Below are 27,564 nucleotides of genomic sequence, written 5' to 3'. Positions count from 1 at the left end.
TTCTCTCTCTCTCTCTCTCTTTTTTTTTTTTTTTTTTTTTTGTTCACCGATAAACTTGTAACTGCTTCGCATATTCAGTGAATAAACAGACACATAAATCCGCCAGGTTGTTGTAAGAACGAAGATTCTCCCTTGAGGAGGTAATATGATTAAATCATCCCCTCACCATTACACCATGAAAGGCAGGCAACAACGCTGTGGCCAAATATTTCCTGCTATATGTCAGTTGCCATTAAAAGCACCTCTTCCTGTTGAATAAATTAGACTTGAGTATAACCAGATTCGGTGTTTGGATCATGCATATTCTGATTTCAGTATTTCTTTTGGCAACAGGTAAGCGTACACGTCATGATTACAGAGGACTTGAACTCATATCTTAGAGTTTAAATATTTGTTTTTGTAGATCATTGTAGTGCCTGACTGGGCCACTAACGGAAGTAGATTAAACTATCTAGTCCAAAACGGGTTTTAATATGGCATCAGTGCCATTCGGTATATCATGAAGGAAAATTATCTTCTATCATTTCGAGGTACACATTTTCTTTGGCATAATTACATTCAGTGATATTATTATTTAAAAACAGTGAGAAAGAATAAAACATAAACTATCAACTTGTACTTTGTCTTGTACTCTGTTCATGTGGGCTTTTAGAGTATTGGTATTGTATTACTTAGTACTGGTTATTACTAATATATATTAGTACAGGAGTATTAACAGGTCAGTATGAAACTGTATGGCTTAACAAAAACAAAAACAAAACATTCCTATTCAAATAAATATCTACAAGTACTGGAATGAAAATGAGTGAAAAACAACCAACATCAAGAGGAAAACTTTAGTAGACCCCCAGAAAGCCTGGAGAACTACTGATCAGGAGCATTTAAAAATTATTTCCACACCTAAACAATGTCACTGTGCAGGTACCTGTGAGGCATTGTTTTGGCAGAAGCTGACATGTCCTTATGAAGTGAAGTACAAGAGCCTTCCGAGGGTTTGGTGTCAGCAGAACTCTGCCGAGTGCTGCACCGGCCTCACCTTCAGTCACAGTGAACACTTGGTGGATGGAGGCAAACTAAAGGTGACCCAGGATGTGAGCTCCTTCACTGTGGAAGTGTTGGAGCCAAACCACAAACAAGGAGTGTACTGGTGTGGTTTGCTAAACAGAAATGGCACCATCATCAAGCTGGCTGAAGGCTACATCCACAACTGTAAGCATAAGATAATATTTCAATTTTATATGCATGTTAAGCTTTCATAATTTTAAAAATTACAAAAGGTGATGTTCTAATATGAGTATTTATGAGAATCATAGGTTTTCTATGACTGTAAGCCCAGTTAAGATTTGGGACTGTTACTCAGCTCTTTGTGTTAACTTGGATTTCAGGGAATATTTCGTGATTTTGCACACCCCAAATTTTAGTTAGTTAGAATAACATAAATTAATAATAGGCTAGCTGGTAAACATAACTAGCCATATATTAATCTCTGGAGATGGTGGAGACCAAAGCGGACACCGTGTTTGTGTTGCAGTGTGTCAGCTGGTTGTGCAAACAGATATTAAAACACTAACAAGTCAGTAGTTTCCCTGTTCTAGTGCAAGAAAGGTGGATAAGCAAGTAAATGTTGATATAGTGCTCATGGGCTGCACTACATGTATACAAACCACATGCTTTTTCTGGAACCCCCTGCAGCCACTGCTTCATATATCTGGAGTTTCATTCGCTGGATTCTGCTCCCTCTGCTGCCCATGGTAACCACATTTACCCGCATGTACCTGAAAAGTAAGATATTTTTATACTTCACCACAACAGACATACAATTATTGCACTGAAGCTAAAGTTAGAAAGACTTTCACCCAAGCTGTGTGACACAACTACATGAAGTATAAAACTTAGAAAACATCTATCTATCCATCCATCTTGTTCTCATTCCTTTCAGATTATAATTCAATTCAATTTTATTTATTCAGCACCAAATCACAACAACAGTGGCTTCAATGTGCTTCATATTGTAAGATAGACCCTACAGTAATACATACAGAGAAAAACCCAACAATCACATGACCCCCTATGAGCAAGCACTTTGGCGACTGCAGGAAGGAAAAAAGCCCCCTTTAACAGGAAGAAACCTCCGACAGAAACAGGCTCAGGGAGGGGCGGCCATCTGCTGTGACCAGTTGGAAAGAGAGAAGGAAGACAGGAGCACAACAACAACGCAGCAATTTATTGGATTTTGAGAGTTAAAATTTATACATGTTAACTTTTAGTGGAGCTTAGAGCTGTTGATATATTAGAAACAAAGAAAACAAAAAGAACTGTTTTACAACATTATCATTCATGTATACACAATATTTTTAAGAATCACTGTAATTTTGGCACCTCTACAGATTATGTGGGATGAGAACTTTTAAAAGATGCAAATATGTCTTAAATGCCTGAATGGGGTGGATGTAAGTCAGGAGGTAGAGGAAGGTCGGTGGTTCCCTGGCTGCTACAGTCTGCATGCCAAAGCATTCTTGGGCAAGACACTAAACCACAAGTTACTTTCCAGTGTATGAATGTTAAATAGAAAGCACTCAGTTATAGAAAAAAACGTGCTGAATTAAAATACAAAGATATGGAAAAAGAATGAGAACAAACCCCCAAAACCTCCAAAATTCAAAACTTGGGGTCAACGACCCAGAGACCTGACAGACATGACAGCTGAAAATGAAATAAAGAATATGTTTGATGAAAATTAGTCACATGAAATCTAATTTTGCACATTCTGGATTCAGGTCTTTCACCATCAGCTGTAGAGACAGGCCTTGTGTTTTATGTGTTACTGTTCATTTATGTTCTTCACTTCTAATGAGTCCTTCAGATGATAAATAATGGTAAGGGAAGCTATTTGCGCTGCAGTACTATACGAGATGAACCATTTTGCAATGTAAGAATTTTAGCTCGTTTTAATATTTCATAAATAATAAACAATGGTCACTGCATCGTGCTGTAGCATGTAACCATGGTGGGTTCACTAAACTCTCTAACTTTTCTTTCACAGCAACACAAAAACACCTTTTTAAGGTAAAACCTCCCACACCTTGAAACATTTAAACAGCATGAAGAGTTACAGGTGTTACATCTTTTTCTGGTCTTCCCTCAGAAAGCAGATGGACTTTATGACGACGTGGGTATGACCAAAGCTGTGACTGAGCAGGAGTATGAAAACACAGAATCTCTGCTGTGAAATGCAGGCACGAGGAGCGTTGGCAGAGTCTTTGGAATAATTTAATTATTCAATCTGAAATTATAATCAATTAGTGAGAAAAAACAACAGTTAAATTACAATTGCCAATGAAAATGTTCGATTCAAATAATTTTTTTTTTAGTATAGTAACAATTCACAGCAGGAGTGGCTTCATAGCTCTGTCTATTGTTAGCCAATACATATGCTTTTCACAAAATGTCCAACTATAAGCTGGCTAATGTTAAGCAAAGAGTTTCTTTGCACTGTTTTGAAGCCACCAGGGGTTGATACCTGTGGTTGTGAAAAGACTTTCTCTGGAAGTCTGTGGGAAAATGGTCCTCAGACTTAACTGTTGGCACTTTTCTGATTAGTCTATAGACTCAGCCATTCATTTCGAGTCATACTGAATAAAACTTCATTTTTGTCCCAAATTACAGATTCTGATTTATTTTGATGGTAATATATTTCAAAAACTATTTGATATATGAAGCTAGAAGTTTGCAGCAGTCATTATATATGCTCAAACCTTGGACCATAAAGTTTTTTTTTTAAATGGAAAATGGAGGTAGTCAAGCAAGAAATGTTCTAAAAATATGCTGCTTTGAGATGGAATGACGCGCCAAAGTCCAAAGAGTGTCAGCGACCTCTTCTTTAATATTTTCTTAAGTTTTCTCAAACATTTTCACTTTAACTTTGGAGAACATCCACAGATTGTTTACAAAAGATTTTGGCACTCATGTTACTCATTGGTTAGTGAAGCAGTATGTTATAAAAACCTGAGCTGAGGACATCACGTATTTATTACCTGTTAACTTGTAACTTCTACTCTAATAATAATAACCATAATTTACAACCTGAAATTTATGTTTTGATCAAAATGACCTGAAACTGGTGACTGAGCCCATAATGTCATTAGGAATGTTTTTCTGATGAAGCATAGCATAACAGACTTTCATAATATCGAAAGCCACTTCGCATTAATAATGCACTTTTTAGTCCCATTAGTGTTGTCTAACCTATACTTGAAACATCAGCCAGCTTAACGCATTACATAATAACTTTGCTAAAAACCTATGTAGGGTCTTTACCTTATAATGTGAAGCAGCATAGTGAGAACACAGTTGCTGTACTATACTGTCATGTTTAGGGCAACTAGTAACTCGTTACATGTTAAAAGTACATAACCGTCCAAGTCACGGTGTTTGTTTGCCCTCATTGTTAGACCGAGTGTTCAATTCAATTCCATTTTATTTATATAGTTCCAAATCACAACAGCAATTGCTTCAAGGGGCTTCAATATGACGAGACACACACATCTTTTTTCTTTTTTTTTTTTTCTATGAAGAAATAAGTTTGCATTTATTGGACAAACCAAACATAAGCAAACTCACACATAGTGTAAAGATGGACCATGTCATGGGGTGACAAATGAAGGGTTTCATTCCAAAATGCCGTACAACCATTAGGACGAAAAAACGCAGTATTTTAAAGGGCACATCATTCATTCAGAAATCTTATTACTTTAGTCACAACAACCCCCTAACGGAGCTTTGCTGTATTTATTTCATGGAGATGCCATTATTCCCACATGCTGTACATTTCATTTTGGAACAAAGCTCTTCAAATATATCTTTTTATTTTTACACTTTTTACATTCTTTTCTTGCTGTACATTTTAAGTCTCATGCTTTGCTTGAAACTGTGCTGTCAGCATTTATCCTCAATCACATGACGAGAGACAATAAAAAGAAGAGCATACAGTATTCAGGATCAATGCTGCATAGTTTCAACTTTGGAATAACACAATTACCTTTTTGTAAACTGTGTGTATATGTGATGGAAAACCATATTAAACCTGTCAAAAGAATACATGCGATGTATCTTGGAAGCTTCACTTCTTTGAAACATTTCAGTATTGGGAGATGATGCATGTCATCAAGAGTCCATCAAGAGCTGCTGAAATAAAGAAATAATGTGTGAAAGGTGGAGCAGTTCATATCATCGCAGAGTTTCTTAAGAAGCTCTGGCATTAAACCACTGCATGATGGATAACAGGAAATGGATGACAAATATCAACAGATGTGACTCGACAAAAAACAACAACTAAAACAAGCAAACAAAAAAACCCCTGCATGAGCTTTTAGGAAAGTCTGGGCACAAAAACATGCAAAGAAAACAACAAAATGGAAGCAATAAATAAAGAAAAAGTCCTGGGAATGTTAACAAAACTCCACTGAGAGTGACACCAAAGCAAAGGACCGAGTCACTGCAATCTTTTAACAGAATTTAAAGATGATACAGATCCACCTATAACAAAAGGCTAGGACAACATTCTTAATCTGACCGAGCTAGCCAACAGTTTACAGTAAGAACACTTGAAATGGTTCACGAGGACAGCTGCACATCATTCCCTTGTAGTAAACCTCCGTTAAGGCAATCGGAAAACAGGAAGAGAATTTAGCACTGGCTGAAGCAGAGAGAGTGGGACAGAAAACCTGTAGCAGCCATTGTGATGTGTGGAGAAAATGTTATATTCAAAGCAGCGTCAGCAGGTGACTGAAGCAAAACTGTTATTACGATGAGGTTCAGAGTCGTTATGGACTGCGATAAAACAATATTGACGTCTTTCACTGCGGTCAAGCTTACGCTTCAGTTCACGCAGGTTAGAACGAGCCAACTCACAAGTTCTTTTCTCACTTTGTCTTTTTTAAGTGAGACTTTAATCATTGGCTCTTCCTAAACTACACAAATCCCTCTAACCTATCAGAGAACCACACACAGCTTGCTTTTATGTGGAAAAAAAAAAAACTGTGAGTCATGGACGACTCAAAGCAGATTCATATGTAATTCAAATGTATTGAGATGTAACTCTGTGGGAACTTCGCATTACTGTTTGGTGGTGATGTCTTGATAACATCAGTCACTTGCAGATACTTTTCTGGAGCTTCCAGTTAGTGTGATGTTTCAAATCAGTATGCAGAAGTGGCAGTGAGGCTTCAGACTGCTTTAAATGCTCCATTTCAGACATTTTTTAGCCACAGCCCTGGCCCTGCTTGACCTTCTGTCCGTATAAGATCAGTAAGGAGAAGATGTAAACGGTGTACAAGATTTACAAGTCTAAAGAGCCAATCAACAGTTGAAATGAGAAACACTTTAGACAATCATGTTATTGCACTGACGCAGGGACACAGTAGAGGTTTGTAACAGCTTTATTTGCTGTGCTGTAGATGTGAGTAGTAGCAGAGTCGCGGCTCTCTCCCCAGTCTCAAAGTGGTTTTTAAATAAGCTCCCAGATCCGATTCAAGATGGCTGCTGAGTTGAGAGATTTGCTTATTGAAGGCCTTTGTTAACAGCTCCTTCTAAAATACATACAGCTAAGAACACAGATTAGAAGGTGCTCCTGTTTTCAAAATAACCATCAACTTACTCCCACTGTTCAGGGAGAAGGAGCAAAAGCTGCTGTTAAAGGAAGCTCCGGAAAACAATCGCTGCTGTTCTTACTCTCAGAGAAGAAAAATCTGCAAGCAAGACGGCACCAGAAACCTACCAAACAGATCCCACTGAGATGATCTTGCTTAATAACAACAATTTAATAATAACATAAGCACAAAGAGCCAATGAAAGTTACTTACAGAAGAACCTAATGTTGAGTTAAACACAGAGAAGGCCATGAGAAAGAAAAATATCCAGTTTCGGATTCAGCCAACTTTGCAAGGACGATAAACTTTAGGAGTGTGAGAAAACAGGAAGGCGCACTTAAATCATCTAAATTCTCCTTCAGTGTTCATATTTAGACACAAGACTAAAATTACCATTAACCATTAAGCCCAAGAAACAAAGAGAAAGAACACTGTGGATTCTTTAAGAAGTCACTTCTCACTCTGAGCATGCTCTCAGTTATTACACCAACCACACCAACATTCAGACTAAATGGTTAAGCTTATTTACAGCAGCTGGTTCGTGGAGTGGATGATGTTAAATAAAACCTTCTTCAAACATATTTAAATGCTTCAGAGTACAAAGAGCTGAGCTGCGGCCACCTTGATCATCATATTTCTGTTACCACTCACTACAGTACGTGTGGGTGTCCCAGCCTGTTCTTATTGGTTGGAACGGAAGTGACAGCACAGGGGCAGATGGGAAAAAACAAACGTAATATACAGGTCAAACGTAGCAGAGTCCTGGCTTATTTTACCTGGGTGCTGTTAGCCTTGTATACAGTGTATGGCTTGGATATGCTGCTTTATGCACATACAAGTCAAACCACCAACAACCCTGTGCCCTGGCACTCTTCTGCAGGAGCTCTTATAGCTCTTCATAATCGCCGTCATCTCTTTTGATCGATGCTGCCCCGCCGCCCAGAAAGTCCTCCAGCTCGTCCACTTCGGTTTTCTTGGTCCTGGATTTCTTTTTCTTTTTCTCCTTCTCATCGGGTGCTGCAGCTTCATCCTTTTCCTTTTTCTTGTGTTTGTGTTTCTTCTTGCTCTTTTCATCCTCCTGTAAGTGACGGCACACAGTTTACTGTAGAACACGCCGGCAGAACCTCAAAGGCTGTTCACGACATAAAAAGCTGAACTTTTCTATTTCTGTTTAGTTCACTTTCATAGCAAAACAACAAAATCCTTTTAATAAAGGAAAAAAAACCCTGCAGTTTGTAGACTTGCAGTTTAAAAGACTTTAATCAAGTTTGGAGTCTGAAGCGCCTGACCCCTCACTGGTGAGTGTGTTAGACAAGAATGTCCACTCATTATGTCTTTGAATTTTCATTCAAATCTTTCTAAATAATCATTTATCATTTTACATACACCTTTGTATTCCTCTGTATAACAGCAGCAATGTCTCCACACTATCCTCTTGCTCATCGACCGTCACCACAGCTCAGTACCAGGCATTCAATTTTTAACAGATATTCTATGCTCGATGGTCAATGAGAAAAACGGCTTCATTTCTCTCCTTTAGACACAAAGTACTTACAGTATGTAATATCAACAAAAAGTTTACCTCTTTGCTCTTCTTCTTCTTTTTCTTCCTTTCCTTGGAGGAGTGTTTGCTTTCTTTCTCTGAAAGAGGAGCACATGCATACAGCGCTCTCACAAGTGGTGAACAGCTGATGGAGTCATTTTAAATACGTTTTATGTTGAAGTTAAGTTTCTTAACAAAACCAGCAGAACAGACTATTTCAAAAAGGACAATTGTTTTAACCATGTGTCCAAAGCTTAATAACATGAAAAAAATTACATCCTTGCTTCTAAATTCAGATAAAATCGAGGTTACTGTAATCAGCCCTAAAAATCTTAGAAATATGGTGTCTAGACAAATACTCTGGATGGCATTACCCTGGCCTCAGTTAACACTGTAAGTAATCTTGGACTTGTTTTTGACCAAGATATGTTCTTCAATATACATATTAACTAAATACGTGAGACTGCTGTCTTACTTTGCAAAATTAAAAATCCTGCTGTTTCAGAGTGATGCTGAAAAACTACTTCATGCATTTATTACTTCTAGGCTGGATTATTGTAATTATGTGTCCTAAAAACTCCCTGAAAAGCCTTTGGTTGATCCAAAATGCTCAAGCAAGAGTACTGACAGGAACTAGCAAGAGGGAGCATATTTCTCCCATACTGGCTTCTTTTGATTGGCTCCCTTAAATTCAGAATGAGATTTAAAATTCTTCTCATCACGTACAAGGTCTTGCATAATAAGGCCACCCCAGCAGAGCACTTCGCTCTCACACTGCAGGCTTACTTGTTGTTCCTAGAGTATTTAAAAGTAGAATGGGAGGCAGAGCCTTCAGTTTTCAGGCCCCTCTTCTGTGGAACCAGCTTCCAGTTTGGATTTGGGAGACAGAGACTATCTCTACTTTTAAGATTAGGCTTAAAACTTTCCTTTTTGTTAAAGCATATACAGTGGAACCCCGACTTACGAATACCCCGTTTAACGAAAAATTCAAGTTACGAAGGCACTTAACGGCAATATTTCTTCCCGTGTTACGGCAAAATGCCCGCGTAACGAAATCCGCTGGCTCTGATTGGCTGAGCCCAGAATGGCTACAATACCCACAATGCCTTCCGAATCATGTGACAACCCCTTGGCTTTCGTACTTGCGCTTCGCTGTTCCACTTGAACGACGTACTGTTGTTGCCGTTAGCAATTAGCCTATCGTTCACTCAAAAGGCGCGATGGGTGCTTCGACTTACGAAAATTTTCGACTTACGAAAGACCCTCGGGAACAAATTAATTTCGTAAGTCGGGGTTCCACTGTACTGTATTTAGGGCTGGATCAGATGACCCTGAATCCTCCCTTAGTTATGATGCAATAGGTGTAGGCTGCTGGGGGATTCCCATGATGCATTAGGTATTTCTTCTTCAGTCACCTTTCTCCCACAGTATGTGCTTACACACCTCTCTGGATTTAACAATTAGTTAATATTAAACTCTGGCTTCTTCCTGTGAAAAGGGAGTCTTTCCTTCCCACGTTCGCTGAACGCTTGCTTATAGAGGGTTGTCTGACTGTTGGGGTTTTCTTTCTGTTATTTTGGGGTCTTTACCTAACAATATCAAGCGCCTTGAAGTGACTGTGCAATATGAATTGAATCTAAGGGGTTCTGTTGACCCTTTGATTTGATTAGAGTGTTTATCTTTTTGTTTTTATGTGTAAAAATATATTTGTAACTGGCTTCATGCTTATAGTGAATATGGTTGTTTGTTGTGTTCTCCTTGTGCTAGGTTTGTGACCAGTTCCGCAAACTAAAAATAAAACGAACAGTTTTATTTTTTGTTTTGGGATAAAAATTCTGTTTACAAAATTTAGACTTATTAAATCTACACTTATTCTACACTTATTAAATTAAGTAATTATTATTTATTTATTTTAGGAATAATACATAACTTCTATTTTTTGCATTCAACATTTTAAAAACCCTGCAGTATTAAATATTACTCTTAAGAGCAGTAGTCACAGCTCATCAGCTAATCAAATGTGGAGTTACATCGACAAGTATTTCTGGACTTGCCTTCCTGATCCTCGCTGCTCTCCTTGGTTGCAGGAAGCTCTTCTTGGATCCCGAGACCAAACAGGTCAGTGTCGTCCTTGGGTTTGAAGGTGATCACAGTGGGTTTTAGGGGTTCTGGCACCTTGGCTAACTGCATGTCATCATCAGAGAGGTCAGACAGAAGCTCATCCCTGACTGGAAATGTATCCTGCATTCAAAAGGGATGCAAATGTATATTCACTCAAGAAACAGAACAGAAAAGTTTTAATTCACTTTTTGTCTATTTAATTTCTGTTGCAGATTTTGCTTTCCAAATCTGTGACCTGAACTGACCTCACAGTGGAAGTATCTTGGTTTACCTTTGCAATTTTAGGTGTGTCTGATGCTTCAGAGTCAAAGTCCGGGTCATCCATGACAAATGAAAGCATCTGCTGAGCCACAGGAGCCTCAGGGTCTGTGTCAGAGTCCTCTGCTTTGGGCGTGTTTCCCTTCTTCTTGCCTTGGTGTCGGGCTGGCTGCTCTGCTGCAGGAGTTAAAGTTAGGGAGATGGGTGGTGTGGTTTGGCCCTGGGGATCTGGAGCTTTAGATGCCACCTTTGGTTTTGTGATCATAGGCCTGATTAAAAGAACACGTAAAAAAAAACAAAAAACATATCAGATCACAATGCTGCATATTTACACTGATATGTACTGGGTTATGCGTTAGGAATGCCACATCGTTTACACATCAACCTACAGTGGGATAAATTCAAAGACACCTCAAAAATCAAAGTGAAAAAGTGATGCAGCAGGATAATCCACTTTGCCAAAATTTCATTGCAAAAATGGTACTCTAGTAGTTTGTATGGCCCCCATGTGCTTGTATGTACGGGGTGGCTGTAGCTGTAGGTCCGCCACCAATCAGAAGGTTGGTGGTTCGATCCCAGGCTGCCTCCTGGCTGCATGCCAAATATCCTTGGGCAAGATACTAACCCCATGTTTGCCTACTGGTGGTGGTCAGAGGGCCCGGTGGCACCAGTGTCCGGCAGCCTCGCCTCTGTCAGTGCGCCCCAGGGCAGCTGTGGCTACAATGTAGCGTGCCATCGCCAGTGTGTGAATGTGTGTGTGAATGGGTGAATGGGTGAATGACTGAATGTAGTGGGTTTGGGGTCCTTAGGGACTGAGTAAAGCGCTATAGAAATGCAGGCCATTTACCATTTTACCATTTATGTATGTGTGACAACATCGGGGCATGCTCCTAGTGAAACGACAGCTGATGTCTCAGGACCCACTGCACCAGTGTAGGTAGGGCTGCACGATTTTGCATAAAATGAGAATCACGATTTTTTTTGCTTAAAATTGAGATCACGATTCTCTCACGATTTTCTTTTCCAATATAAATATTTATTGCACTTATTAACTGCACATCAACTTCGTAACAGTTGAAACTGAACATAAAAACAATAAATAAACATAAAAACAATAAATGCCTCACATTTTGTGGTTGCCGCAAAATGTTGTACTGCTTGAAATTCCGTCTCCACCGTTGCTGGACACTGCGTGTATAGAGCAGGTAGTGCAACAATAGAAAAATAGTTGCTGGACGACACTGTGTAGCGTTTGTCTAGGGTGTTGATCATTTTCCTAAATCCCTCGTTTTGCACAGTGTTGACATATCTTTGGTCAGGTGATAAGTAATAGCCTCCATAATTTCTTTGTGCCTGCGGGAGTTCGACGAGTATAGGCGCTGTATAAGGTTCCCGTTATTGATGTTTGGGTGGTTGACCGGGATGAATTTTCTCCTGTCACTTTCTCGTCATCCCTGACGTGTTCTCCGTTGTTTTTTCCCTGCCAATTTGAGCATCATGGCACAGCTTCTGTATCAGGTGGTATAAGGCTCCGCCCTTGTCATTTGTTGAGCAGGAAGAGGGAGCGCTTGTTTTCATGCAGATTACGTCCCGGATCAAAATGCGGTACAATAGTCGTCGTCTTTTTTCTTTTTTTCTTTTCTTTTTTTTTTTTTTTAAATCGTTGTCATTTGGAAATGAGATCGCACATAAGTATGAATCGAGATCGCGATTTTCTAACGATTAATCGTGCAGCCCTAAGTGTAGGGTCTGACAGTGGGTCTGGTCATTTCAACATGATACCTAGTGTCACTCAGGGTGCCAGTGCCTAGCCTATAGCGGTCTGTGCGTCCCTCCATTGATATGTCTCCCCGACAATACCAAACCAGTCAAGTTTAACGATGTTACAGACAGAATAACGTTCTCCATGGCTTCTTCAGACTGTTTCAAATCTGTCACATGTGCTCAGGGTGAACCTGCTCTCGTCTCTGAAAAGCACAGGGTGCTAGTGGTACAGTTTCTGGTATTCTATGGCAAATACCAATCGGGCTACATTGGTACACAGGGCCCAACTAAAGGATGTTGAGCCCTCAGGCCACCCTCATGAAGTCTGTTTCTGATGATATGTTCAGAGACACTGACATCAGTGGCCTGCTGAAGGTCATTTTGTAGCTCTGACAGAGCTCACCCTGTTCCTCCTGGGACAAAATAATACCAGCTGATGGGTTAATGACCTTTTGTGACTCTGTCCAGCTCTCACAGAGTAACTACCTGTCTGCTGTATTCTCCGCCATGTTCTTGAAACTGTGCCGGGAGGCACAGCAAACCTTATGGCAAGTGTATGTATTGATGTGCCATTCCGGAGGAGTTGCACTACCTGTGCAACCTCTGTGGGTCCCAATATAGCCTCATGCTGCCAGTAGTGACACTGGTCCTAATCAAATGCATACAACTAGAGAAAAACAGTCAGAAAAAGATCAGGAGGCAGAAAATGCCAGTGGCCTCCACCTGTAAAACTATTCCTGCTTTGTTGTCGCATTGTTGCCCTTCTAGGGAACCTCTTGTTAAGTGAACTGATTAACAACCTCCTCTGCTACTTAACTGACAAGGTCAATATCCCAGAGGTTTCACTGACTTGATGCTAAACTCAGATTAAAAAGTGTTTCTTTAATTTAAATTTGAGCAGTATATCACTTGTGTCACTAGTGAATTTTCTTGACTTACGCTTTGAGCTCAGGTTTACTTTCCAGGTCTTGATCCTGTGAGATTACAAGCGCTGTTGGTATTCCCTCCTCCTCGTCACTGCTCAGAGTGATATCTTTAATGGGGGGGAGGGTCTTAGAGTTGGAAAGACTTGGCTCAGTATCATCAGGGTCAAGCTCATCCTGGAAACTGGACACCATGGGGTTTCCTCTATCCTCACCATCACTGGGTTGAAGCAAGAACAAGAAAAGTTGGTTCAAAGAGGCCTGAAGAGGTGACTGAAAGCAGACACTTAGTGACTAACGATGTTGTAAAACATTTAAAATTTAATTCAACCTCTTCTAAATGTCGAATAAAGAAGGTAAAATGTAAAACATTGACAAAGAGTATTTTCTAAAAGTAGAAACAGGCCAAGTCAGAAGTATTTGTGAAAATTCTCACCTGTCACTGTCCACAGTGGGAGCTGCTGCAGGTTGGGGCACCTTGGTCTTGGAGGGCAGGCTGTCCTCCAAGAAACTCTTGTCCAGTCTCTCATCTGGGACAAAATCATCCACACTCTGCACCTTAGCAGGACACACTGGTGTAGGAGGCTCCTCTGAGGAAAACATTGAGACAAGGAAGGACTCAGAATAAAAATCTACGCTTTAACGTTCAAAAGCTCCAAAGCAGAACCACTGTGTGTTTGCTTTTAGCTAATAATACAGAAACTGCAAGGAAAGACTGAAATCACATGACATTCCAACACCAGCCAGTCTTTTGATCCTTTTAAATGCTCCGCATTTCTCAACTCCCGAGTCTCAAACCTTGTGATTACTTACTATGGACCTGGCAGTTTCAGTTACGGTTAACAAGTGTATTCTAAAACTGGTCTGGATACTCTCAGTGTCGTGAGGACAAAGAAAATTCAAAGTGAACTCTTTATTCAGTAACTCATATACCAACCTCCATCGAATGTTTCCATTAGCTCACTACATTCCAGTTTATCAAAATTTGATGGATGCGTTTGAACAGCTTTCTTAACCCTTCTTTAAAATCCTGACTCTTTTTGTCTTCGTTTGACTCTTCCTAAGGACAAAACAGGGGAGCTTCTCAAAAAGTTCTGTAAAAGTATTATATAGTAATATTTTTTCCACTTTAAATGACTCTGTCTTTTCAAACTACTTCGGTCTGAACTTTAAATATCCAATATTAATGATATTATATATTATTTTATGGATTTTAATGCTTTAAAAGGCCAGTATGTTTATATAGCTCATAGCTGATTTTTATCAAAAAAACAAACAAAAACAAAACAAAAACAAAAATAATTTCCATAAAATACATTTCAAGGAATATTTGATTATTATTTTTAATAGGGCCTAAAATGGGTCTATGATTAGCAGCAACATTGTTTTTCATGAATTCTTTTTTGCAGTGTCATAGTCACCTCTCTTTGCAACAAAAAACCCCAAGAAACTGTCACACTCAATGCCCTAAAGACAAAAAAATGGCAGCTTTGCAAAAACTGCTGCAAAAATATTATAAAATAAGATTTTTTTCCACTTTAAATGACGAAATCTTTTAAAAATACTTCATCCTGAAATATAAATATTAATCACGGTTTTTGGATTTTAACCCTTCAAGAAGAGGGACTCCAGCTGAGGCAGAGCAGAAGCTGTAAATGGATAGACTGATCTTTGCATGTAAGCGTCCCACGTGGTGATGCCAGCTCTTCTTTTCCTGTCCATGCAAAGTTGACACTGCTCTTACATTTGCTGAGGAGAGGGGCTTGCAGCAGCACCCTGCAGATTTAAACTGACTAATTTTTTGACCTGTAAACACCATCCAAAAATGAGCATCTCTATATAAGCCTGCAGTTCCTGTTTGTCTACATAAGCCACTGAGTGATTCTTATGCAGGTTTGTCATGGCCAGAATTTGCTGCAGGACCTCAACCAGCAGCAGTGCATGGTCATGTCATGGTGTGTATGTCCCGGGCTCAAACCTCTGGTTGCAACTCATCATTTACTGTTATTGAATTAGTTTATAATTGAGAGTGTTGGTCCACTTAACCTGAGTGCAAAATTGCAGTGTTGGACTGTAACGTTATGTGGACGAATGTGCTAATGGCTGTGAACAGACAGAAATATTGTCACAGATGGTTGGTGCGGAGACTACATGGAGGACTCTGCTGTGTAGGACTGACCTGGTCCTGAGGCAGAAGTCTCGATGGCTGGGGATGAGCCAAACCAGCGGGAGATGAAGCTGCGTTTCTGGGGGCCCGACGCTCCTGCAGCTGGTGACTGAAGGTGTTCGGGTGACTGGGCCAATGATTTTACCTCAGCAGTAGGTGAAGCTGCCCCGCCAGCTGCTGCTGTGGGAGGTGGAGGAGAGGTCGTGGGCACAGATGGTGACTGTGGGAGTGGCTGGGAAGGGATTGGTGGCTGTGGGGTGCTGGGACTGGAGCTGCCAGTGGAGGCCCCACTGGGAGGGACAATGGGGGACTGAGAGCCTGAGGAGGGACTCTGACCGTTGGCTGGACCAGGGGATCCATAGCCCTTACTGCGAGACTCCAAGTTCTCCAGGAAACTGCAGATATCACAACAGGACTGTTAAGAGACTTTGAATAACATCTGAGGCCATCAATACAGTTTAGGAAACTAGAGTAAGGAAAAACTCAGTAAAAGGAAATGTACACAGATGTGTAATTCATTTTATAAATCTGTGTTAAATTCAACTGCTAGAAGATGGAGGTAGTAGCTCACTGGTGTAAGCCCAACAGTGGACATGAGAGCAACTAATGCACAAAGAGTGAGGACACAATATTTTACATAGAGTGGGGGAGAATTTTGGGAAATAAAGCTTTTGATCTAGTCCCTCTAGTGGCTCAGTAACAGCAGTACACAGGCTGTCAGAGAGAATAAAGATGAGCATACATCTCATAGTTCTGATCTTCAGTCTCCTGCTGGACACAGAGCTCCTCCAGTGTTGCATCCATGTCCAACTGGTTGGTCTCCAGCTGCCTCAGTAGGGTCTCCCTCTGCACACAAACACATGGCATGAATACCTGGGCACGCGCTGAGATGAAATAGGCGTGCTTTGTCTTCCATTACAATAAATACATAATAATAAAAAAAAATTATAGTTGTTGAAAACCGGATATTATAAAATAAATAAATAAATCAAATATTCAGCACAAAAAACAAAAGAATAACCTGTAGCTGAAGGAACGGGATGTTGAAAAACTTGTGCAGATATTTCAAGCCAAAGCCATTCTTCATAGAGGACTCGGCATAGTGGATGTAAGATGATCCCATAGGTCTGTAAAAGGAAGGGATTAGGAGTTAACTCAAGTTTCTGAACATATACCCTATATTTACATGCCTCATTGATGTCCAAGTGTTATTTAATTGTTAAAAAAAAAAAAAAAAAAAAAAAAAAGGGAAAGAGGTATAGCTGCATTTAACACCTCAAGGGCACAAAAACATCAGACACATCATCAGCTTGTTAAGTTGTTAAACTGACAGTGGATAACACCTTCCCTTTGACACTAGACAGCTTTTAGTGTTAAAATATCCATTTGTACTAGACTGGTTAGTTACCAACCAGCCAAATAAATCTAAGTGACGTTCACTTTTGAACACTATTATGTGAGTGACCTTTTATTCACAGTCTACTGTTCAGCATAGTTTCTACAGCTGTTTTCACCGCAGAGTCTATATAAAAATTGTAGGTAACAATCTTCAAGTCCCTCATTGGTTAGTGATATTCTGTTTTGACGCCACAAGTTTAGCGTTTTTGCTGTGACCATCTCAGCTTTTTGAAACTAATGCCACATTGATGTGCTCAATGGATAACAAACTGTAAATGAAAACATTCTGTATTATGAGCACATACAGCTTTATCCTCCCTTTTGACTTTGGGGAACCATCATTTACAAAACAATCATATTGTATTTATTAAGAATAAAATCTAGGGAGGAAAGTTTACTGAGGTCAAAGATCAAGGGAGCTGAAGATTGTTTTTCCAGAGACTTTCATAGAATCAGACATCTTTTCTGTTAGAGAGAATGCAGGTTTAAGGCACTTCCACACTGGCAGGTAGCAGGAGTTTCGGTTTAAAATCCCGGGAAGTACCATGTTTTCACAGATTATTTTACTTGCAGCATGTTTTGTGCAAATATGTTTTATATGTGCAAGATGCTAAGCTGTACCTTACCACCTTACGTCTCTGACTGGAGTGGGGGCACTCATAGGGATCATTTTGTGGGGAAGAAGAGTCAGATGACCCACAAAATTACCATTTTTACGTGACTGTCCATCGAGCCTGAAGCAGACAGCCCACTAGAGAAAGTTGATGACCACTGTTGTGATACCTGTTATCTACTACTGGGGTTTTAGGTTTTGCAGAGTCAGTCCCTCTGGTGAGGTGTAAGCTCAAATTTGGGTAAGAAAACAAAATGTACAAAAAAATCCCCCAAAAAAGCTTCTTCCTGTTTTGGTTGTGTCACTGAGCCCTCAGTTCCCTGGATGTCTGGTTTGCAACTGCAGACACAGCCACAGCGAAAGAACACTAATCTAGTTGCTGATTATGTAAATATCTTTTAAAGTTAAAACAAAAAATTAAAGTCCTTAGAGAATTATATTGTTCCTGGTTCTGTTTTCTTCCAACACTTCCTCTTTATTCCTGGTACTGTTTCCTGTATTTCTGCTATCTGTGACTGAACACAGTGACATATGGTGCAGTATTCTGAGCCCCTATAGGCAAGTCCTGCAACTTGGCACCATCCTGGTAATGTGCTCATGCAGTTGTTGTGGAAAAACAAGACAGTCCCTGTATAAATACAGAGGTACACGGACAAACGTTGGTGAACTTTCGGCTTAAAAATAAGATTTTAAAACTTTTTTACTTCTATGTGTGTGCAAGGTTTGATGACATTATGGCTTTATTAACAGCTCAGAGTGCAGACACAAAAAAGGTCTGTGTAGCTTATCCCAGAGTACTGAGCAAATGCGATGCTCACTGAAATGTTCAAATTTGAAAACATTTTCCACAGCTATATCAGGTAAGAAGATTTACTTTTTACTGAGAAAATAACTTTAATTATTATCACACTTTTTATTTCAACTGTATACATTCAATTATTATCTATATCTACCTGTTCAATCCAGCAATTAGGTCCCTTATATCATCAGGGAGGATGACACGATGCTCGCCCATGTCCCTGTAGTTTCCCAACACACACACTGGCACATGGGTGGGTACTTTGGGCAGCTCCCTCAGGATGTAGTTAAAAGTCCTGCAATTGATGCAATTGATAGGATCACAACATTTTTCTGGGAGTATCAATATTCACTGGAAACTGACTATTCTTCAAATATCGCTTGCCCAACTCCGCTTACAAATGACGGTACACAGTTTTGTAAAATACTTGTGTTTTCCTGTTTTTATGACTGGTAAGCCTGAAGTTCAGTATCTGGCTTCAAAATGTAGAGAATTAAGCAGTGACTCAAAACAGTAAAGTATAAATGTTTTAAAACATAGACACACATTTTTTGATTTTTGTGTAATTTAATGACATTCTGAAGAGTCAGAAAATAATGACCTACCCACTGAGGTGCAGTGATGGGAATAACGGCGTTACAAGTAACGGCGTTACTAACGGCGTTACTTTTTTCAGTAACGAGTAATCTAACTAATTACTATTCCTATTGTTACAACGCCGTTACAGTTACTAACAAGGAAACGTGGTCCGTTACTATTTTTCAACAAACAGACGGTTGAAACTGTGTTCAGCTTACCGCATCTTATATCAGCTGCACAGAAGTAGCTGTAAGTAATCTGGACGCTACAGTTTTAAGCATCTGCGCGCTCCCGCGGACGGCAATCACGATCGCTGTCTAGCACAACACCTGGAGCTCAGGGGGCAAAACAATCGAGTGCTGCTGTTTGACTGAGGAAGAATAAAGTAGTCGTGGTAAGTTGATCACGTGACCACTTAAAGACAAAGCAACCAGTTTTTAAATTGTGTCGATAGGCCACGTAAAACCAGAGTCGTGATAAACAAGATATATGCGGCGTTTTTTCCTCAATAGTTTTGCCACGTTAGCGCTAGCAAGCATGCTCTGCTTATGAGCAAAAAAACAAAACAAAACAGGGGAAGTTTTAGGAGTGACGTCGAGAGAGAGAGAGAGAGAGAGCGCAGAAAAAGAGAGAGAGCGAGTTTTGAGACGTGAGATTTGTGACGTTTAGCGTGTTTGGAGTGTGTAATTAATGTGTTGTCTTGTGTACTTTCTACTACTACTTATGGTTTTTGTCTGATTTTAGATCAATTCTGGTTATACAGTATGACAAAATGAGAACATAACTGTAAATTCAGGCACGCGAGGTTGTGCTAAAAAGAATGATACCAAACAAGGCAAAGCAAATAGTTTTTAAAGGTAAAATGTGGAGAGAAAATCAAGAGTAGTAAAAAAATGGCCAATTATACCCTGGACCCCAGGGGGTTAAACGTTCTTTGTTTTTTTTTTTTAAGTAACGCATAATAGTTACTTTTCCAAGTAATTAATTACTTTTAGAATATTGTAACTCAGCTACTAACTCAGTTACTTTTTTGAAGAAGTAACTAGTAACTATAATTGAATTACTTTTTCAAAGTAACTTGCCCAACACTGCTGAGGTGTCTGTGAAAATTATACACCTGCAAGGGCATATTTTCTATTCAATTTTATTTTATTTATACAGTGGCAGATCACAACAACAGTTGCCTCAAGGTGCTTCATATTGTAAGGTACACCCTGCAATAATACATAAAGGGAAAAACCCATCAATCAAATGAAACCCTATGAACAAGCACTTTGGCGACAGTTGGAAGCAAAAACTCCCTTTTAACAGGAAGAAACCTCTGGCAGAACCAGGCTCAGGGAGGGGCAGCCATCTGCTGCAACCGGTTGGGGAGAGAGAAGGAAGACATGCTGTGGTGTGCTTCGCATTCACACCATGACAGGAACACTAATATGGATCCTAGACACCTGGCTAGTCTTGCCCATCCAAGACTGGCTTTACAGTCAGAAAGTTAGTCTGAGCCTAAGCCTCTTCCAGAGGACCTTTGTCCTTAACCGCCACCTTCACCTTAAACAGTTTACTTATTTGCTTTACATCTGAATTTGAATTATATTTGAAATGTGAGTAAATCCCCTTGTCCCCTTGATCATTAAATGCATGATGAAAAACAGTATTTAATAATGGAGATTAGACTACAGTATTAACCAAAGAAAACGTGATTATAATTTTTGCTACACTTAAGCATACCTATCATTTACTGTGCTTAGTCACTGTAGCACTTAGAACAACAGCGAGGCTCACTCATGTGTTTTTAATTGTGGCTGAATAACAAAAGAGCTCTACAGCACAGAGATATAAGATACACCAGATCCTACTTTACATGAAACCCCATTGAAAAAACCTTCAGTTATATCATTTGCCATGCTAATATTAAAAAAAAAAAAAAAAAAATCTTCTCCCTTGGGATGCCCAAAATAGCAATAGTGGAATGTATTTTAAGGATTGTGCATCTAGAGCTGAACACAATCCAGCAGTGGAAGCTTCATAGCCACAGACAGACACAATGAAACTTTATCTGCTCATGCATATTAAAGAAATAGACTTGCCTGATGAGACAACAACACACAGAAAGCTCTCTTACCACTGCTTGGTGATGTCAAACATCATGATCACTCCATTGCAGTTCTTGTACACATCCAGGAACTCTGCATCCAGGGCCACCTCATCTGACTATAACACAAACAAATTAATATTTAAGGACAATTGGAGGAAAATATTCTGCTGAGATCATATGCTTTTTTTGTTTTTTCCCCCTTTATAATTTCCTCCTTATAAGACATCTTTCTCTGATTAAAATCTGCAACCCACATACTAGAAGTGAGCCTTTCTTCCAAAACACATGACAGCCATGTGATAGTCACCTCTTGGGGCTCGTTCTCCAGTTTCAAATTGTCACCGCGCCTTTTTCCTTTGCCTGAAAGAACAATTGGTCACAAACGTTATGATCAGACAAGCTGACACACAGTGAAATCCTGATCTGCAGTTTGTTTTGTTGCCTCAAGTTAGTATAAAGGTATAGAGCAAGCAGAGCAGCAACACAACTGCTTTTCTAACAGAAAAGCATCTTGGAGCCTACTTTGACCACACAGTGCCCTTTAAATACACGCTGCAGATGTTCAGGCTCTAACTGGGTGCAGCAGTAGCAAAAAACAGGAAACAAATAAACAAAACAATAAAAAGGAAAGGAAAGAAACCCCCCAAACAAAACAGCCAAACTCTGAGACATAGCTAGGCAGCAACCCTGAGCCATACTCTGACAATATTGACATTCAGATAAGAGTGGGGATAGGCAGGGCAAACCCACAGCACACAAGAGTTTAGTATCTACATACTGTAGCAGCGCTCACCTACACCTTCAGGAAGAGGATATTTTTGGCCTGAGATGAGTGTAAGAGAGGTGCCCCAAAAAAAAGACAACATCAACACTGAGGACAGAACAACAGACAAGCAGCAAGCATCTCTATTGGATGTGTTGATATAATGCAAGAGGTCAGCCTTAGAGGAAATTTGACTGGCATGTGTGTCAACACTCACCTTTGTCCACCACGTCCCACACCTCTACCTTCACCACATCATCAGTAGCTGAGGCAAGCACAGAGGACACATTCATTATTCATGTTTGAGACCACAGAGAGAAGAGTTCAAATCTATTGACTGTTCAGTGACTCTAATGTGGATCTACTCACTAACGTGCTATGTGGTTGTAGTGATTTCTCACTAGTATGGAAGCACTGACAAAAATACAGGACACCTCCTCTAACAATCAGTTAGCTCAAACTACAGCTAAACTTTTTCTTTTTACCTTGATATGGTGCCACTGGAATAAATTATGAGGCACAAACAGCAGATGTCAAATATTCACCAAAACAGAAACATAACTAAAGCAGTGGTGACAAGCAGAGCTGGGTTACATTAACCAAAAGAATCCTCTCAGTATTTAAAAGCTCCTTTTGGCTGATGCACAATATATATATTTTTTAACAAAAACAACATGTGATGTGTCACACCCACTTTTATTAAAGCAGACATCTAATTTTATTGGTCCTAATTAAAAGTAGTTGGGTTGTCAGTCAGGACAGGAAGTGAATTGCAAAGGAAGTGAATTGCAGTGAGTTCCATATTAATTCAGTTTTGTGTAGTTCAGTGTGCTTGAAGAGGGTGGAAGTAATGTAAATTTCATCATTAGACAGTAAGCACGAGGCTTTGTGCAGATGTTCACATGTACACCAGCTTTTTGTGAACATGCAGACTCATTTACAGAACTGTACTATAGAGTAGCAACTAGCCAACCCTCAAGCAGACTTTGACCAAACTACATGAAAAACAGAGTCTTCTTCACCTAAAGGTGCAGTGGCAGAATAAGGGTATAAGTTGGTAACGCAACATTGGACTACATTGGTATAAATTAAATGGCTAATTCTATCACTCTGTAATGATATTTATTTTTTTTAAATGTATATATCACCCAGCCCTGGTGAGATGATCACATGTGGTCACAGCTATCTTGGCTTACTTTTGTAATTCCAATGGATGCTTGTAGCTTGGATCTCCTGAGTGGGTATATACTCCTCCACAAACTTTTTGCCCTGCAGTCGATGCCATAAAGTACTCTTTCCAGTGTTCCTGTCTCCCCGAATCACTATTTTCACTGGAGTAGGAGACATGATGGAGATGCCATAAAACTGAACAAACTAAGACACAACATGTATTTAGCTGGCTGGATTACTTACTGTTATACTGGACCCCTTTGGCAAAGCGTCTCTGCAAGCTCTGGTTCATGGACTGCAGGCCAGCAGGAATGTTCTTCTCCTTGAGCTGGCCAGGCTCAGAGCCCACCAGCTTCTTCAGCGCTGAGAACATTTTGACTGAGCTTCACCAGCTTCACTCTGCAGTAGAGAGGAACTCTGGCTGATGACTCCTTAAAGACAACACGAGTAAAAGTGTACCAGCGTGTCCTCACGGGCAAGGAAGTTAAGGATCCATGCTGAGATCCAAATATGATGCCAAATCACTTCGTACCAACTTCAGTGGTTTACTGAATTTAGCGGTGCCTCTTTTAAAGTTGACCAGATGTTTTTCTTTGCCTGTCACAAGTAGAATTTACTACCATGTTGTTTTGAGCATCATCTAAGGGGAAAAAAACACAAAGAAAGACACAGAGACAGAGGTTGGGGATTAAAGACTCTTGTTTAGATGAAATTCTTCTGTTAACATGTAGGTGTGATGAAAAGGACAGGCTTGTTATTTTTTGCAAAAAATGAAAATGATATCAAACTATGCTCAAGTGTTAGAACATAAGAAAAACCACAAATCCACTAGTTCCAGCTTCTTGTGCAAGTTTGTCACTCTTATGTGGAAATAAAATAAATGTATTTGAATTGCAAGCTATTCAACTTTAAAAAATTAAGATATGCTTTATTTATTCAAAAAGTTGGGAAATCTGCTGTGTCACAGCTGGAAACTAATTCTCAGTAAAATAAACACAATATAACAAGAAAACAACAACAGCACAGCTAGTATGAACAGCATTAGACTACGACAGCCAAAAGACAGTTTATGTGGAAGTGCATTAAAGGTACAGTATGGAAAATCTCACTGACAAGACATCAGCAGATTATATTCAACTAAAATTTAAACTGTCCCAGTTCAAATTTGTCCCACATGGGCCACTGTAGCTGGGACAGACATGTTTTAGTCAGCTGAGAAAGTAAAAGGAGACCGACACAAGTCTATGAGTAAGTAAGCTGTTTAGCCAGAATTAGTGAAACTTTCTTTGAAGCAGATCTAACACTGTTGGCCTTGAACACTTATCGAATAACCTCTCATACTATGTGAGAATGTAATCAAACTTTTTATCAGAAGAAAGAGTAATTTTTCAGACACTCAAGCCTGGGATAAAGTTGGCTTATAACCAGCTTTGTGTTAGAGAAATTAAAAGAGCTAAATGCAACCTATAAAAATAAAATTTACGTAAAAGACATAATTAAACATTAATAAATGTAAATTTGTGGATGCAATACTCTTTTTTTTCTGTTAAATAACCTCAAAAAATGACTGACTGACTGACTACTTTTAAGGCTGCTTTCCAGAGCAAGAAGTCCTGAGTTTGACTCCTCCATCTGTTGTGTGGGTTCTCTCCGGGTACTCCGGCTTCCTTCCAAACGCATGCAGTTAGTTGAGTAAGGTTAATTGGCAATGCTAAATTGCCCATAGTTGTCAATGTGAGTGTGAATGATTGCCTGTCTCAATATGTTAGCCCTGCGACAGACTGGCAACCTGTCTCAGGCGTACCCTGCCTCTCACCCTATGGTAGTGGGGATAGGCTCCAGCATCCCTGCAACCCTGATAAGGATAACCGGAAGAGAATGGATGAATGATGTTATCTGTTATCTATCATTATCTACATTTATACTGCCCAATAAATTAAAATTTTAAAAATAAAGAGGAGAAAAACCTTTTACCACGTTTTGAGGACACTTGACAACTTCGCTGTTGCACACACACTTGGAACACCACAAACACAACAATCGGATGATCCAAGCAGAGTTAGTCAGAGAGTTAACGAGATAAAAGTAGTTCTAAAACAACTGTCCGTCCACAGAAACGTCCCTTGGGGGTAACCTTTGAAAACATTTTCCTGATGAGTTTATGGTCTCAGTCACTCACACTCACAATTTTTGCTCAGACCAAGTAAAAATTAAGTCCCTTTTGTAAATGTTAGTATGTTACTAAATATAGTTTTAGATTGCACTTTCACTTTGATCCATCCCTCTCCTGCCAGTTTCAAAACGCCAGGATGACAGTCACAAAGATACTCATCTGGGGTGATGTCATAGTAGCTTAGTTTATTACAGCACAGCTTCAATTACAGCTGAAGATGACAGGGTAGAAAGCATGAGGATTGTGCACTTGACTAAATATTCATTACTGTTAATCATTCCTGCCACAGAGACAGGACTGGTCAGAACTTAACAGTAAATCACAATCTATACTTTACCCCACATTATAAGGTTAAGCTCACTCACACACACACAGTCCAAATTTTACTGTTAAATCATTTGATAAACGGCTGCCTTTGACGGGTCGGGGGACTATGTTACCTCGACTATGTTACCAAAATGGCAAGAGACGGCACTGTTTGACACAAGTGTAATGGGAGCACATGAGAGGCACAAGCAGAAGCAAGACATAATGACGACGTTGTCAGATGATTCTTCGCAGTAGGTTTAATGACAATGAATTAGAAACTGTCTCTAAGACAATATTTGACCAGCTGAATAACAGAAGGCTTCAGAACACGTCTCCGTGTCCTGATGGGAGCTGTCACAGTGTCCCTACAGGAAATACATTATTCACTATCAAGATCAGCTTTGTCTTCAGTTGACATTATTAGTACAAGCTCCGTGTCTGTTTGTATTAAAAAGAGACTAGCTCAAATCCAAAGAGCCGAGGAATTATCTACCAATGGCTGCGAATTAATTCTGTTTTCAGGTTGAATTTCCCCTTCACCGTTATCCTGCTAGCATTAGCTGACTGTGCTGCTCGCTCAGCTAGAACAGTGAGCTTTGCTGAATATATGAAGCAATGTGTTTAAGCATTCTTAAATCAGAAAATTCTAAAGAGTATGTAAAGGTCAATTCGAATTTCAAACAGAGATGAGGCAGCCCGGCTTGTTACCTAACGTTACCCCAGCTAAAGGGTAACGTTATCCTTTGGCTTCCCTGTAGCTAGCAATCAAGGCAATATTAGCTTAGCTTTGCCATCTCTGCGCTCAGTGACACTACACGGCAGCACGTCAGGATGAGTTTTTCAGGTTAACGTCAGCTGCAAATACTCACGGGTATATATTAAGATAGGAGCGTGCAGTCCCAGCATCTTTTCCTCAAAACATCTGTCAGTCCTCCATCCCGACAGAGATACAGCAGCGACATTCCTTTGCAAAGAAAACAGCTACCGCCGACCAATCATCAAGTAACACGCAAAACCTGTGAATATCCGGTTTCAAATGGTTTCAAAATAAAGCTCAAGCTTAGAGATACCAAAACATTATTTAAGCTTATGCTCCAAGTAGTACTCATCAGTGTTGGGACTAACGCGTTATTAAGTAACGCGTTACAGTAACTACGTTATTATTGTGGCAACGAGCACGGTAACTAGTTATTATGCCAAAACCAGGAACGCGTTACTCGTTACTGGGATTTAGATAGGCTCGTTACTCGTTACTTCGTGTGGTGGATATCGCGGAGCTTCCACAGATTCAATAACATTAGCAAGTGGTGGAAGCCAGCAGGTGGATGAAGGAAAAGGGAGGCAAGAGGAGAGACCCGAAGCGGCCGCCCGTCCGAGTGTCAGGTGAACTGAACTTCAGGTAAGAAGTTATGACCTGCAGTCTATCTGGGTCAGATATAAACCAAGTTTAGGTGGAGTTTATTTTCGGTATGCTGACATTTTCGTACTGCGTGCTAGCTAGCATGACGGAGTTTCTATACAGCTGTGTGGGTGCTATGTTACTGATGTTGAACTTTATTTTGTTCATACGGTTAATTATTAGAGTTGCCAACCGTCCCCTAAAAACAGAGAATCGTCTGGTATTCAGAGAAAATATTACGCGTTTCGTACTGAGGTGAAAAGGAACACAGTTTGTCCCGGACTTCAGCTACAATGAAAAAAACACAAAGCTGAAGCTGCACAGCTGCCTCTTCTTCTCTCATTCTCTCCCGTTTCTACTTCAATCATGAAACTGATCAATGATCAGCTGATCGGCTTTTCTCTCTTGTTTGTTTATTGCCCACTTTGCGCCAGAAAGAGGAAACCAGCGGATGTCGCGTTAAACAACAGCAGCACGTTTAAGCTTGATCAGCTGTTGTTAGAATTTATTTAATATTAATTTCTAGTATCAGCTGATGTTTGCTGGAGCCACAGCTGTAAAGCTGCTGGTCATGATATCGGTTTGGTTATCTGGTGAGAGGAAACATGCAGATGAAACCAGGAGATGTCCTTACTGAATCATCAGAGTTGAACAGGTGATGGAGAAACAGGTTTACCTTTTAGGTGACATGAATGAGTTGAAGGAAGTTATGAACTGTTTCTGAGAGACAAATAACACCAGGATCCTTTTCTACATAGCTGACAGCTGGTAACTGTGCAGGGGCGGGTCTAGCAAAGTGTTGCCAGGGGCCAGGTAGGGCATTAACAGGAAAGGGGGCACAAG

At 39.9% G+C, this 27,564-nt stretch overlaps 2 protein-coding genes across 4 annotated transcripts; one reads left to right on the top strand and one right to left on the bottom strand.

Annotated features, from left to right (window-relative positions):
• The first annotated feature begins 219 nt into the window (after positions 1-219).
• Positions 220-5,095, top strand: si:ch211-102c2.4 (uncharacterized protein LOC568178 homolog). The gene is made up of 5 exons (XM_039620278.1): positions 220-333; positions 922-1,209; positions 1,693-1,782; positions 3,044-3,066; positions 3,146-5,095. Exons 1-5 carry the CDS (start codon positions 297-299, stop codon positions 3,227-3,229), a joined length of 522 nt encoding a protein of 173 aa, XP_039476212.1. The 5' UTR covers positions 220-296; the 3' UTR covers positions 3,230-5,095.
• On the bottom strand, positions 4,460-26,326 carry rabl6b (RAB, member RAS oncogene family-like 6b). 3 transcript variants are annotated; one of them, XM_039620276.1, is made up of 17 exons: positions 26,192-26,326; positions 23,373-23,480; positions 23,084-23,271; positions 22,867-23,001; positions 21,888-21,935; positions 21,215-21,267; positions 20,935-21,023; positions 18,388-18,528; positions 16,445-16,550; positions 16,166-16,269; positions 15,436-15,818; positions 13,693-13,846; positions 13,273-13,476; positions 10,583-10,838; positions 10,245-10,431; positions 8,230-8,288; positions 4,460-7,725 (listed from the first exon to the last, which is right to left on the bottom strand). In XM_039620276.1, the coding sequence occupies exons 3-17, from the start codon at positions 23,211-23,213 to the stop codon at positions 7,534-7,536; spliced, it is 2,241 nt and encodes a 746-aa protein (XP_039476210.1). In that variant the 5' UTR covers positions 23,214-23,271; positions 23,373-23,480; positions 26,192-26,326; the 3' UTR covers positions 4,460-7,533. The 3 variants fall into 3 exon arrangements, with proteins under 3 accessions (XP_039476210.1, XP_039476211.1, XP_031590762.1); XM_039620277.1 differs by having other exon boundaries at positions 23,084-23,239; XM_031734902.2 differs by having other exon boundaries at positions 23,084-23,480.
• Between the last annotated feature and the right edge of the window lie 1,238 nt (positions 26,327-27,564).

The sequence above is a fragment of the Oreochromis aureus genome, linkage group 12 (assembly GCF_013358895.1).
Source record: "Oreochromis aureus strain Israel breed Guangdong linkage group 12, ZZ_aureus, whole genome shotgun sequence".
Lineage (NCBI taxonomy): Eukaryota > Metazoa > Chordata > Actinopteri > Cichliformes > Cichlidae > Oreochromis > Oreochromis aureus.
This window is presented reverse-complemented; position numbering and strand designations above follow the sequence as displayed.

What these genes read in the sequence shown, in the direction of transcription:
- si:ch211-102c2.4 (XM_039620278.1), top strand. Translation starts at nt 297, where the DNA reads ATGCATATTCTGATTTCAGTATTTCTTTTGGCAACAG. An exon ending in TACCCGCATGTACCTGAAAA is followed by an intron (nt 1,783 to 3,043) that starts GTAAGATATTTT and finishes TTTCTTTCACAG; the next exon opens with CAACACAAAAACACCTTTTT. An exon ending in CACAAAAACACCTTTTTAAG is followed by an intron (nt 3,067 to 3,145) that starts GTAAAACCTCCC and finishes GTCTTCCCTCAG; the next exon opens with AAAGCAGATGGACTTTATGA.
- rabl6b (XM_031734902.2), bottom strand. Translation starts at nt 23,213, where the DNA reads ATGTTCTCAGCGCTGAAGAAGCTGGTGGGCTCTGAGCCTGGCCAGCTC. An exon ending in TGGAGAACGAGCCCCAAGAG is followed by an intron (nt 21,024 to 21,214) that starts GTGACTATCACA and finishes TTTGTGTTATAG; the next exon opens with TCAGATGAGGTGGCCCTGGA. An exon ending in ACACACCTAAAATTGCAAAG is followed by an intron (nt 10,432 to 10,582) that starts GTAAACCAAGAT and finishes TTTTGAATGCAG; the next exon opens with GATACATTTCCAGTCAGGGA.